This window comes from Nelumbo lutea, chromosome 3, assembly GCF_056320005.1.
Source record: "Nelumbo lutea isolate HS-2025 chromosome 3, American lotus-T2T, whole genome shotgun sequence".
Classification (NCBI taxonomy): Eukaryota; Viridiplantae; Streptophyta; class Magnoliopsida; order Proteales; family Nelumbonaceae; genus Nelumbo; species Nelumbo lutea.
In genome coordinates this window covers 6,175,701-6,190,241 of record NC_142686.1, presented here as the reverse complement: position 1 = coordinate 6,190,241, position 14,541 = coordinate 6,175,701, and the positions used below count along the sequence as shown (strand labels likewise).

Below are 14,541 nucleotides of genomic sequence, written 5' to 3'. Positions count from 1 at the left end.
CTAACGTGAGAACGCCAAAACTCCCAGTCCCAGATATGGCTTCTTCACTAATGTTCATTCCACGTCCACCACCCCGAACACCTGTAGTTCAAAACAGAACCAACAGAAGTAGCATCTATACAACGCAACAGCTGGAGAACCAAGCCTTCTCATTGCTCCAATCCTGCACCACCTTCAAGCAAATGACCGAAATCCATGCTCGCATTATTCGCAACTCCATCCACCATAACAATTTCGTCGCTACGAAGTTTGTCTCTGTTTGCTTCTCTTTCAACAATCCTTCTTACGCAACTCGGGTCTTCGAACAGGTTCCTGACCCGAATCAGTTCTTATGGAATAACATGATCAGAGGCTCTGTCCATGTCGGTTTACATGAAGATGCCTTGATCTTTTACTACAAAATGATCAACCATGGTTCTTTACCTAATAATTTTACGTACCCCTTTGTTTTAAAAGCGTGTTCGGAGCTCCTTGCGCTCGAAGAAGGCAAGGTTCTTCATGGTCACATTTTGAAGTTGGGTTTGAGTTCAGATGTTTATGTTCAGACGTCATTGTTGGATATGTATGGCTCTAGTGGTGGAATTCTAGCTGCCCGTCAGGTTTTTGATAGAATGACTGATAGAGATGTTGTGGCTTGGAATGCAATTCTAGCAAGCTATGTCCGATATGGGCTAGTGGAAGCGGCCAATAAGTTGTTTGACTCGATGCCGATCCGAAATGTTTCTTCTTGGACCACCATGATTAGCGGTTATGTCGAAGTTGGGTATTCTAGGGAGGCCCTGGATTTCTTCCATCGGATGCAAGCTGTTGGTGTAGAACCTGATAAAATGGCAATTGTGACTGTTCTTTCTTCTATTGCAGATTTGGGGTTACTGGATGTGGGTATACGTATCCATGATTATGTAGAGAGCAACAGAATTGAAATTGACGCTTTTCTGGGAACTGCTCTAATAGACATGTATGCCAAGTGTGGTAGCATAGGAAATGCCCAAGAAGTTTTTGAGGGCATAAATTCGAAAACAATTTCATGTTACAATGCAATGATCTCAGGCTTTGCAGCTCATGGAATGGGTAAGCAAGCTATTGAGGTGTTTAGAGATGCTCAAAGAACAGGAATCAGCATAGACGATATCACCATGATTGGTGTGTTAACTGCTTGTAGTCATTCAGGCTTGGTAGACATGGGTCGTATGTATTTCAATTTGATGAAGAAGGATTATGGCATTGAACCTAAGATGGAACATTATGGATGCATGGTGGATCTATTGGGCAGGGCGGGTAGGTTTGATGAGGCAATGAAGATTGTTGAATCTATTGAGGCAGATTTAGTTATCTTGGGTACCTTGGCTTTTGCTTGCAGGATACATGGAAATATGGAATTAGGGGAAAAGATAGCAAGACGAATTTCTGAGCTAGATCCAACAAATAGTGCATTCTTAGTATTGAAATCAAATATTTATGCAGCTGATGGGAGGTGGGAAGAAGCTGCAGGAGTGAGGAGATTGATGAAGAGCAGTGGAATCAAGAAGATACCAGGATGTAGTTGGATTGAGGTTAATAATGTGGTTCATGAATTTATTGCTGGTGATGATTCTCACCCTTGTTTGGAGGAAGTCTATTCCAGTTTGACGGATTTGAGTGAACATATTAAATATATACCCAATGAGGCTTGGCATGCAGAAGAAATGTATGACTAACTATGAGAGACCAATATCAATATATTTTCATCTAATACCACAGGGATGTAAACCTTCTCTTTATAAATACTGTTGTAGCATTCTGATCTATACATGATTTAATGCTTCTTTCATTATTCAGGTCCATGTTTTTTCTTTTCTTTTTTTTTCTTTTTTGTTGATTGGAACAATCAAAGAGTTTTAGTGAAGTGTTCAAAATAATGGTTTACAACTTACAAGTGCAGTACAATATATAAGGCAACCCTTTTTGAAGGCTAGTATACACTACATACCCCATTTTGTAAGTTCTTTTACAGCAGGTTCCCCAATGGAACCTCCCACCCATGCATCCTATTTACTCCTATTCAGGTCCATGTTTGTTGACAATTTTTTTCTCTTTGGAAAGTATTTCCTATCTGGTGCTTGAGACGGATTCTTCAGTTTGCTGCAATGCCAGACTGCCAGTAGGCATTTATCTGGAATTTGGTCCAAATATGAGTTTGTGCAATCAGCTCTCATGAAGCAGTGAACTTTCTCACTCATTTCTCCCTATGCTTTATCTTCTTCACAGATAATCTATAGCTTTAGAAAACGAATAATAGAACTTTTAATTTCTTAAGGTAAGTCATATATCTGGCAACAAAAATATCTCAATCTACAACATAATATCGTGAGTTTATGATGTTTAAAGTATAGAAAATTTAAGTTTTTTTACTTGTTTTCTAAATTTCATTCATAACATTATATGCTCCCAATTTCTGTTGGCCCTTGAGTGAAGATTCAGATATAGTTGTTGCCTGTAGCTGGAGATTCTGCCCAGAGAAGAACTTGAAGCAACCAAGGATGTAATATTGTGATGCATTCAATTCCTCAAGGAATTAACTGTAGGATTCTTTACTTTTTACATTTTGTGGGGCAGGTTACAGCTTGAGAAAGAAACTACTAATTTGCTTGTCTTATCTGGCGAGTAGGTTGGAGAGTCATGTCCATTTAGTACAGAGGATGGCTTACTCTGTGGATTTTGTGTTCTCTTAGGCTGTGTTTGGTTTGAAAGAAAAGATAGGGAAAGAAAGGGACAGGTAGAGAAACCTATACAAGGTTTTATACGGGTTTCCTTGCATTTCCCTTCCTTTCTCTACTTTTTCTTTCAAACCAAACACAACATTAAGTAAAAAAGACCATTACCCAATTTTTTCCCCGTTATCTAAGGTCTTGGGAGGGGTGGGCTGGATACGATCCTAACCTTTGACATTTTTTCACACAAAGTGGCTACTCTTAGACTTGAACCCTTGTTCTCACACTTAGCCCAGGATTTTACCATTATACCAAGCAATGGCTCCTTTCGTGTTCTCTAATGTAATTGACCAAAAAAATCCCCTTTACCTATAAGACAGTTTCAGTTAGGAGACTATTGACTGGGAATTTGGGTCTGGCACCAAAGCCAAAGAGGTTCCAACCAGAGCTAGTTCAAAAAGTGATAAATAGGTTAATAATGAGATAAAAGCATCTTTTACTGTGTCAAGTACGGGGTAGAAAATGCTGATAACAGAAGAAATACCAATGTGAAGTGCGAAAACAAGAAGTTACCTGAGTTAAAGACAATAGATCCAGATGAGGTTACTGATCCCTCAACTTTTAAATAAGGAGGCTATCTAGTTAAGATGATGATGATGCAGACAAGAACTCCAAGAAACCTAAGTTTTTGTTCCTTTTTTGGGGGGTAAGAACAAAAGGAATTAAATGAGCCTGGGACAAGCCAACCCCCAGCAATCAACCAAAGCATGAAGCAAGAACTCCAATCTGGGTTTCCCTCCTTCTAAGAGATATAATGCATCCTTGTAGCCATATGATTTGACAGATAATCCATACTTGAAAAGAAACAGTTGGTTCTATGGTTGGGGCTTTATGAAACCCAATGACCATATGGTTTGAGTTGTTAGTGTTTGTGAGGTTCCCAAATTATTGAATGCTTCTTATGTAGATGAAGTTTATGATATATGTTGGAACTTGGAAAGATGATAAAGTTGAACCATCAACATTATGCTACCTCATAACATTGGCCAGAACCTTTGGTAGGGGTGGCAATTGAGTAGATGTGAGTTTGAACCAAAATCTACCCATTTAACCCATCAACCTGTTTACCACCCATCTGTATAAAGCCTAATTGGCATGACCCCCACCCTCCCTCTACACACACACAGTATTCAATGGGTTGTCAACCCATATTCAAGGTTGGGTCAGAAATTGCCACTCCTACTATGAGCCATCCTGTCTGTTACTCTAACGATCATAACATAAGGGGAAAGAAGAGATTGACAAACATTCAAGGTAGAACCAGTAGAGTGTCAGTTTATGCTTATCAAATGTGATGGGTTTTTGGTCCTAAGATCCACCAGGCGGATTCGTTCTATCAGTGGTCTACCCATGTTTGCCCCAGTATCCGCCATGTATATCATGTGTCTCATCCTTGTATTATTAATATTAAAGAACAAGGGTGCCTTGGATTTGCACAAATTTGAATTATCCTTTATCCATGAAAGAAACAGAAATTTTTCCTGATTATTGCCTATCTGCTGCTTGTTTTACAGGAGGAAAAGACGCTTGAGGTTGGAAAGATTGTAAGAGATGACCTCAATATGTATCAGGTGATCTTGTAAGAAATCTTGTGCAGGTCCATTCTTCTGTTCTAGCCATTGAAAGGAAGTATCCACAGCTGAACTGATGTGGCAAAAGTTCAATTTTTGCATTGCTTTTCACGTGTCCTTTGGATGTTTGAATCCGCTCAACAAACTATACTCTCCTAATGTGGATATCATTTGATAGAATCTGATACTTAAATAGATGCAACCCAGGAGCTTGCATTATCCAAAGATCCTTATACCACCCACTTTAGAGTGTCAACCATGGTTCTTACCTGGTAACAGAGGGCTTCCCAGAGCAGGTCCCCTGAAAAGAGGTATCAGAAACAGGAAATTATTACCCCAGCAAATAATCCAGCATGGGCATTCTGGTATGGTGTTTTGCACATGCAGTTATAGAAACCTCATTCTACCCTTCTCATCTTGGATGTCTACCATGCCAGATTGGACATGGTTGAATGGGATTTTATAGCTATTTGATTTGATTATGATCATATATAACTTTTTAGCATTTAGCAGTATAGGTCTATAGAGATGGAAACTAGTTCTAGCAAGGATAGGTATGATCATTTACCTTCTTGTCTCCTTGGTTCAATGGTTTACCAAGGCAGTACTGCATTAACTCAATGGATATGCTATGTAGGATCATTTGGATGGTGGGGAGCATGGTTCCTGCATTTGTATTTATGGATTTTTCCTTTTTTTTTTTTGTTTGGTTATGGATTTCCCGTTGTTAAAGAGTCCTTGGCTCTCTCTCTCTCCCTCCCTACTCTTAATTAGACATTATATAATTTTCTTATTTATTTAGCTGTTTTAGTTGTTTATGTCCAGGGAGGTCTTACATCATGTAGAATGGGAGATCTGTCCTATTTTCACCTTCATGTATATTGGCAGCAGTTCATTCATCAGCTTGAGCGATGAGTGCATCTGCTTCCTATACCCCACATCAACGGTCTCATCCACTGGGCTGCCCAGCTGCTCGTTTGTAATCCTGAAACTTCTTGGGGCTCTTCTGCATATTTCTGAATTAGATAATGATACCGAGCGCAATACAGAACATCTCCCATGAATGTTAACATGTAAGTACGGAAGATGTTCCCAATGTAGAGCTGTAACGGCCTGTGGGTAGGATCCTTGTGGGCAGCTCTCGTCCATGACAGTATGACACTCTTTCCTTGGCCTTCCCATGTATGATCTCTGATCCCGTAATCATTGGCAGCAACCTTTCTATTACCAAATTTGCCAGATTTAGTGAAAATGTACAAATGTATTGATTCAGGGATCCGATTTCATGATTAAACCGAAGTTGAAGTATCAAACCTTCACTCACAGTCTGAAAGTTCTATCTTTTTAAGGTATTGTATTGCACTTCAGAAACACCACAGACAATGAAAAAGAAAAGAAAAACAAGTTATTGGACGTTAATGTCCAAGATTTTGGTGGAAGTGGTGGCCTTGGGAATGGTTATATACAAAACTCCATCTTTGACCTCTGCTTTGATCTTCTCGAACTCGACGTTCTCCGGCAAAGCAATTCGGCTGCTATACCTGCCGTAGCTCTTGGGAGACCACTCCTCCTCTTTCTCTTCTTCAATTCCATGTTGCCCATCCTCATCTTTCTTCTTTAGAACCTTCTCGGCTTTAACCACCAACATCTTCTCCTCCACCCACACCTTCACATCGTTCCTGGTCATACCTGGCATATCAAACCTCATCTTGTACTCTTGCTCCCCCTCTTTTATCTCCCATGGCGTCCTCCCCCTGCTGTTGTAACCCCCTCCCTCTCGTAGTGTCGACGATGGCCAGGTGCTGCTGTAAGCAAAAGGGTCCTCCATCATTCTCTCCATCGTCTCCATCATCTGCTGCACTGCCCTTGCCGTCGGAAAACGATCCCATATCCCTGCACAAAACCCTTCCATCAAAGTTCAGACTAGTACTTTATCATTATCAGGCCTTATGTTCAATGAATTAGTTAATAAATAGTTACCTACTGGTGCAGCTGGGGCTAATCGGGTCTTTGGTTGAGGGGATTGATGCTTGCTTGCTCTCTGCAAGTGATCAAGGTTGTCTCTCCCTTCTCCTCCTGCCATGGCCTTGATACTGCTGTAGTATCTATTACCAATTGGTCTCAACAGAGGCGGAAATATAGCCAATGAAATCTTATACCCAGTGTTTTTCTCGGACGATGGAGCCAAAGGGACGCTCAAATTTGTGAAAGACGTCGACATTTTTCTATTTTTACTACTGATTATTGAAAAAAAAAAGACAAGGGCGAAGCAAATAGGATGTTAGAAACGATGAAGTTGAAAGTAATGAAGCGAAACTCAACAGAGAATCAGATGGAGGTCGGTTTGAGGTGATATTTAAAGGGAGACGTGGACATTTCTCGAAGGGTTTTGCTTTCGTCGGAGGCTTTGGTTTCTGGAAGTCTCCGGAGGAGAGAGACAGAGAAGGCACTCTGTTTATTTGGATAATCTCTGCTTTGTGGGCTCTGACGGATATAGTTATGGATCGTGGTGCTTCAGATGAACATGCCCAATAATTTTTCGTTTTACCACAAAAGAGTTGGGGTTCATAAGAGATCAATCTGTGGGGTAATGATGAGGAACCCTTTTAAATCTACATCTTCAGCGTTATTTCTATGCATATGCAGCAGAGGCCAACCATTTGGTTTAGTTGGTTCCTGTGGATGCAATCTTGGCTATTCAGTTCATTGCTCATGCAGTTTATACTTGACAGAATGGACTGCAATTTAATGGCTACTTGATTTACAATTGATGGTTTTTCAGTTGTGTGCAATTTTTTAGGGACATGCGTGCATAAGGAGAAAGTTGTCAATGGGACATGCGTGCAATTGGGTTGGGTGGGTCGGATTCGGGTTGAGTTAAGGTATTTTGAGTTGATTTCGGGTCGGATTGAATTTTGGGTTAAGTTATCAAATGCTAGACCCTAACCCTAAATGTTTAAGTTAGGGTTGACCCATGGGTCAAATTGGATCATTTCAAAAAAATAATTGAAATTAAAAAAATAAAGAAAAATGTCAAAATTTAGAAAAAAAACCTTAAAATTCCAAATATAAAATAAAAAAAACTTGAACATTTAATAATTTAACGAGTAAACAATAAAAAGTAAAGACTAAATAGAAAAAAATTAAAGAATGAAAACTTCTAACAATACATAAATAATCTCAATTAGATTTGACAATCAGATCAGCGGGTTGATCCATGGCCCAACCCAATCCAACCCAGTTTTTTGAGTCGGGTCGGGTTATTTTCACATTTGGGTAGCTAAATGTGAAACTCTAACCCTACTTTTTTGGGTTAGATTGGGTCGGGTTCACAAATTGAGTCAACTTTTTGCCAGGTCTAATCCCTACCATCCATTTTTGAATACTATCAGTAACTAGGATGCCCCAACCCAGAATTCTCAGCCAAACCGATCATGTCAGTTCTGGTTCTGTCATTTTATTCCTGTTAGTAATTGGATCGGTTCTGGTTATTCTTATTTTGAACCTATTCAGATAGGAATCGATTATTTTGATAATAATATATAAAGATTTTCTAGTTTTATTGCAATTTTTATTATATTATATGTCTAAAAAGATAAATGTGATAGATAATTTTGATTAAAATGCTTATTATATTTTATTAATATATGAATAATTTGCAGTTTTACTGTTAATTTTTTGAAGGTTATATTATAAAAAATAAAACTTTTTATTATTATTTAGATTACAAAATTATATGTCAGTATAATCCGATTTATCAAGCTATACCTGATTATCCTGATTTTTAATCGAGATGGTTTTGGGTCTACGTTTTGTCCTGATTAATAATCAGTTCAGGACTGGTACAAGCTGTGCTGAATTAGACCTGACCACCCATTAACGGCCCTAACTCAAATATAGAGTTCAATCAATTGCATGGCCTCCACGAGGCTTATACTTGCAACCTTGGGCGTTGTTACCTGTTCATGGGTCGGGTTCGGGTCAGGTTTTCACTCTGTATTAATAGATTTTTTTAAGGCCCGAGTCCGAGCATGACCTTCATAAAAAACCCGAAGTTCGGGACTGAGCCCGAGCCCGAATTTTAGCCCATATTGTTATTACTGTTGAAGCGGTTGAATAGAGAAAGAAAGAGAAAAATTATAAAGAAAAGAATAAAAAATATATATATTAAATTATAAATATATATTTTAATAAATATTATATTATTTATATATTTTATAAAATATATAATATTGAATCGGACTGGGCTTTTATGACAAATCCCGAACCTGGCCCGAAACACAGTCGGACTTACTATGTTAGGCCCGAGGTCAGGCCCGTAGGCCTAATTACATGACCAAGCCTGACCAGGGTGCAGGACAGGCCAGGTTGGGCCATCGGGCTACCCGGGCCATGAACAGGTCTAGTGAAAGCTTGCAGAATTCATGTGGCATGCATTAATTTGAGCTGCCAAATTAATTAAAAAATAAAGGTTTAAGCGGTTAAGCCAAGTAGTTATTAAAAAAAGAAAAAGAAAAAAGAGGTGTAACAACTGCAACTGTCAACTTTCAAGTTCTAGTTAATGGCTTCCCAACTAAACCCTTCAAGCCAAGAAGAGGTAACCCTCTCTCCCTTTACCTCTCTGTCCTCTGTTGTGAAGGCTTCACTAGGCAAATCCAGAATATGCCCTCATGTCATAAGGCAAATTAATTTGGAGTTAAAAACCTCCAATCCCATGTTACAATTTGTTAGTAATTGCTTGATTTTCAGTTTTTCACAAAAGCTAACCCGCTATAGTATTAAAGACATTTTAAACAAAGTTGTATGTGCCTCTCGTCAAAAACCAAACTTTCTGAAATTGACCAAGATATTTTCAAAGTCTGTTCCATCAAGATTCTAAAGATCATTGACGAGAGCAATCGGAATTCCAAGATCAAACAAAAAGGAAAAGCATTTGGGTGCCCCTTGGGTAACAAAAAGCACCTGCCAAGAGGTCCTAGAAAAAAAAAATCAAAAGTAAATTAGGGGGTGGAAAAGAAAAACCTTGTCTCTTGGAGGGAAAGTAACTCTTTTAAAAGCAATTGTTAGAAACTTAGCACAATACTAAATGAGCGTTTTTGGATTTCTAAAGGAAATGGATAAATTACAAAGAAACTTGTTATGGGGATCAAAACCGAATAATAAACCATATGCGCTCACTAGTTGGAAGTTGGAAGTTGGAACTTGGTTTTGTGCGGATGAGAAAAATTGAGGCATCATGGGTTTAAAAAATGACTCAAATAAATCAAACAAATTTAATGAAGCAAGTCATAAATAATAGTGGCAATCTCGCATTCAAGTTGTCCATCAAAAATACTTAAAACAAATTGATTTTTTTTGGACCATCAAGCTCCTAATTCTAGTTCATGAGCATGGAAGAAAATAACTCATGAAAAGAATAATATTCAAAAAGGAATATTGTGGAACATCGAGAATGGAGCAACTTGCAACTTCTGGAGTGATCAATAGGCGTATAAACAAGTAGAACTATATTACAAGGCGAGATGTTCTTAATTCACGGGGTAGTGTGTTGTGAGTAGACGTAGGTAAAGTTCTTGTGGGCAGGTGATTCCGAGTCTATAAACAACCGTTTTAAGGATTTTGTAAATACAAGAGACTTGAATCAGGTAAATCAAGATATATAAGTTGGAAACTTTATTGACCCAATAACAAAGAAATGGGACAGAAATAAATTGACAAGTCCTACAATTGGATCCATAGGCAGAGCATTGTAAACACATTCAATGAACACTTAATAAATACTCTAGCAATTGTATCAAAAGTTGATTTTAATCTTTTTCAAAGATAAACTAATTAAAAGGACAGGTGTCAAAAAAAATTTCAAGTGCTTACTCAATGTGCTCACCATTTATGCCTACCTGCTCTGAACTGTCTTACGGAAAAAGTTCTGGCCATTCATATCCCTCTAGTGAAAAGGAGGACAATAGAGGAAATGGATTAATTTCAAATGGAACCTTATCGGTCAAATCTGCCTACAATTCTCTAAAGAATGATAATAACTTGGATCCAACCTTGGTAAAATTAATCAAGTGGTTAAGTGTATTGCTAAGAGAAATTAAAAATATTTTATGGCTATTAATGAATAATAAACTCCCAACAAGGAAAAATCTTTAAGAAAGAGGCATGACCATACAGATTGCCCATTTTGTGGCGCTGTAGAAGATAGAGATCATGTTTTGGCCAAATGCCCATGTAACCTCACAAGTGTGGAGGTTAATGGGCAATCAAATCCATCAAACAATGGAACATAGAAACTAGAGCTTGATAGAATAATGGGAGAGAGAGAGAGAGAGAGAGAGAGAGAGAGAGAGAGAGAGAGAGGCTAACAAGAATCCCAGCATTCAAAATATGAACATTTTGAAAACTGAAATGTGTGAATGGATCCCCCTGACTCCAAATTGTATTAAAATAAATTTTGATGCATCCGCCAAGTCAGATGACCACTTTCCTCCACTTTCTCCTAAATTGACTCTAATTCCTATTTATCCCTAACTCATATTTATCTCTTAAATTATCTCTAATATAATAGAAATATTCTCTCCTAAACTATCTCTAATTCCAATTTATCCTCTCCCCCACTTTTTATCTATATATATCTAAAGAAAATTTCAATTAAAAAAATTCAGAATTATTTAAATATTATAACAAAATTATATACTAAATTTAAAATATTTATTCAAAACAAAAAATAATAATTATAATATATTTAATAATATTCATATTATTGATAATTCTGTATTTATACAAAATTCATCATGAAATTATGTAGTAACAATATAAATTATAATTATATGAATTATTCAATTTAAATGTTATTCAAATAATATAAATTTAACATTAAAAAATAAAACAATATTTTCAATAGCTAAATATCTTAAATAACAAAACATTTAAAACAGGTAAATAATTATATAAAAATATTTAATATTACATAATAACATTAAAATAAATAAAATTCAAATAATTTAAAATTTTAAATATTTTACATATTATTTAAATATTTAAATAAAAAATGTTTAACATGACTAAATCTTAAATAGTTAAAAAACGAAATTATGTAATAAATTGAAGAAATTTATTAAAAGTAGAAAAATAATTATAACAAATCTCACAATATTCATATTAATAATAATTTAATACTTTACAACATTAATAACAAATCATGTAATAATAGTACTAATTATAATTTTATGGATTATTAAGTTCAATAATAATTAATATTTAATAAAGTAATATAACAATATTATTTAAACAACTAAATAATATTGTAAATAACTAATTTCACTTATATTAATTAATAATTATAGAAAATAACTATAAAAAATTAATACTTATTAGTTATAATTTTACAATAATAGTTTATATTCATTATATATATATATATTAAAATTAATATTTATTTTTATTTTTAGTAATTATTTATTGTATTTTTGATAAAAATGTTTTCAATAATTATTTGTAAATCTATTTTTGTTTTTTTATTTAACAGAAATTTGTCAATAATCATTGGAGACCAAACAACTATTATTTGCCTTTTGAAATTTAATCTATCGTATTTATTGTATTTTTGTTATAAATTTATTTTTAGTAGTTATATATTTTTTATAATTTATAGATTAATATTTATTAGAGATTAAACTATTATTTGAGATTGCACTATTTATTGACTAATTTAATATATTTTCAGTATTTATTAGATTTTTTGTAATTATCGTATTTTATTTAGATATTTATTATATTTTTATTATAAATTTATTTTAATGATTGTGTACTTTTGCTATACATTTTCAATAATTATTAGATATTAAACTATTGTTATTTATTACAGATTAGACTATTAATTTAGTTGAATTTAGGAGTGTTCGAGGATTGGTTCAATTTAGTTGCAAGCCATTTCGCTACCCAAAACGACCTAGTCAAGTCGAGAGTTTGTCACTCGAATTTGGTCGATTTAACCAAATCGATCTTTTCAAGGATTAGTGAAAACCCACCAAGTTTAAATTTAATAAATTACAGTGATATTATTAAAAATAAATTAAAATTTTAAATTTGTGATATAAAATATTTTAGACTAAGAAATATGGGAATTTTTCCACTTTCCCGCATTAAACAAATTAAATTTAAAAAATAAAATATTAATATATATTTATGATCAGGCCAATTCAGTTTTGGTCGGTTTAGGAATGGCCAAATCGAAACAGACATAACTTGGTCAGGTTAAAAGTTCCTAAACCAAAGCCAATGAAAAATACTAGAAAACCGACTAACTCAGGTTGAATTCAATTGAGTTGGTTATTAAAAAGTTAAAATATAAAACAATTATATTTTCTTATGTATTTCAATTGTTTAACTTCCGCTTAACAAAGCCTATGTATATACATACATACATGCATATATATATAACAAGACGGTCCATATCAACTTGCCTCTCCTTGCTCTATTACCCCCACCCTACATTTTCATTGACTCTCTCCTCTTACTTCCCACCACTCCCATTAAAGCATGTCATCATTCCCAACCCAACTACATAAAAATAATCCTAAAATCTCTCTTTTAACATATCTCCTCTAAACCATTAAAAACTATTATATTTGTTAGGAAGATGGGGTCACTGTAACTTAGGAGGAGAAGCTTTGAAGCGCGTCTAAAGACACTATCTTTAGAACGTTATTTGCCCCCACTCAGTTTTACTGAGTTTGCTGTTGGGTTACAGGAAAATTCGTTCCCAGGATACAACAAAGCCTTAGGCGAGAATCTGCAACCAGCAAAGTTGAAGAGTCTCCAAAAAACCTTCTGTGAGACTGTAGCAGACTGGACTGAGAGAGAGAGAGATAGTGAATTTCGAAATTGTGTTTTTGGAGTCTGATTCATGCTCCTTAAATAACTTGTGAAGAGGTATGAGGAAAATGTAGGTGTTGTTTTAGAGAAGGCACCTTGAACAGTCACAATTTCAACCATTGTGACTGTTTAAAAAGTTGTTAACAGTTGGTGACTGTTAACTTTGAATTGTGCTTCTTGATCGCACCCGATCGAATCGTGACCGTTGATCCCATCAATGATGATCAACGATCATCAACGTACCAAAACCAAAGCTGTCCATCGCAAGCCACGCGAAGTATGAGCAAAGTGCACCTCTAAAGCGCCTCATTGCGCCACACACACGCGCGCACATGTGTGCGCGCGCGTTGTGCGGTATCAAATCCCCATACTCTCCTCTACTAATTCTAAGGAGTGTAAATCAGCTCCTATTGAAATATTGAAAACAAAACTTATAAATTTCCAATGTGGGACAAATTCAAAACTGGGTTTTTGTAAGAGAAAAACTGGTTTTTTCAAACAAGTGTACATGTGCAATTTCTCATGTAATTGACCAATCAAACCCATTGAATTTAATCTCTTATGAGATTAAAATCCAACAATCCCCCACATTGATTGATCAATTACATAGTTCTCTCTCAACCCAAACTACTATGACACAGTTATGCATACAAAGGTGTTTATCAACTTAAACATCTTGTTAGTATAGTTATCTCAGAGCCTTGTCAAGGTTATTGGTGGTAAGACCTTAAACCAACTACTCTCAAGATAGACCGGAGACACCTATACACATAAAAATGTTCAATCTCTACAAGAGTTTCAAATTTTGCTTAGCACTGTTATGGCCATGTGCTTCTTTCCTGGTTTCATGAACAATCCCAAGAGCAAACCCAAACCCTCATGAGAAGCGGCACCACTTCTATGTTCACATAGGTGAAATTCCACTATGTGCTCCATTATTTGACACATTTCAGAACTTCATTAAGAGTTTATTTCAACCTCTCATCATAACGGACAACACTGTTTATGTTGTGATGGGAAATTTCTCAATGTCAGTGCTAACAGTCACATTGTTGTAACTTGTTGTTACCCATTAAACCCAATACTGATGGCTTTTCAGTTCAGGTTGGGTTACCATTATATGTGACTAAGTAAAGGGTTTTAATCCCATCTCTTTGGTTGTCATTCTTACCAATTCTCTGGCTAAACCCTTGGTAAGAGGATCAACCAAGTTTTTACTTGACCTCACATAGGTTATAGTGATGACTCCATCTTGAATCAGTTGCCTAACAAATTCATGTCTCAGACTTATATGTCTAGACTTACCATTGTAGGTACCACTGTAGGCCCTTGACAGAGTTGCC

The 14,541-nt window shown here is 35.7% G+C and overlaps 1 protein-coding gene and 1 pseudogene across 1 annotated transcript; one reads left to right on the top strand and one right to left on the bottom strand.

Annotated features, from left to right (window-relative positions):
* Positions 1-35: 35 nt before the first annotated feature.
* On the top strand, positions 36-1,697 carry LOC148862585 (pentatricopeptide repeat-containing protein At5g66520 pseudogene; annotated as a pseudogene).
* Positions 1,698-5,649: 3,952 nt separating this feature from the next.
* Positions 5,650-7,037, bottom strand: LOC148862584 (small heat shock protein, chloroplastic-like). The gene is made up of 2 exons (XM_088975307.1): positions 6,302-7,037; positions 5,650-6,214 (listed from the first exon to the last, which is right to left on the bottom strand). The coding sequence occupies exons 1-2, from the start codon at positions 6,540-6,542 to the stop codon at positions 5,727-5,729; spliced, it is 729 nt and encodes a 242-aa protein (XP_088831433.1). The 5' UTR covers positions 6,543-7,037; the 3' UTR covers positions 5,650-5,726.
* Positions 7,038-14,541: the final 7,504 nt, after the last annotated feature.

Excerpts from the sequence above, each read along its gene's own strand:
- LOC148862584 (XM_088975307.1), bottom strand. The coding sequence starts at position 6,542 with ATGTCGACGTCTTTCACAAATTTGAGCGTCCCTTTGGCTCCATCGTCC. Across the intron at positions 6,215-6,301 it reads AGCCCCAGCTGCACCAGTAG|GGATATGGGATCGTTTTCCG; the intron begins GTAACTATTTAT and ends GGTTTTGTGCAG.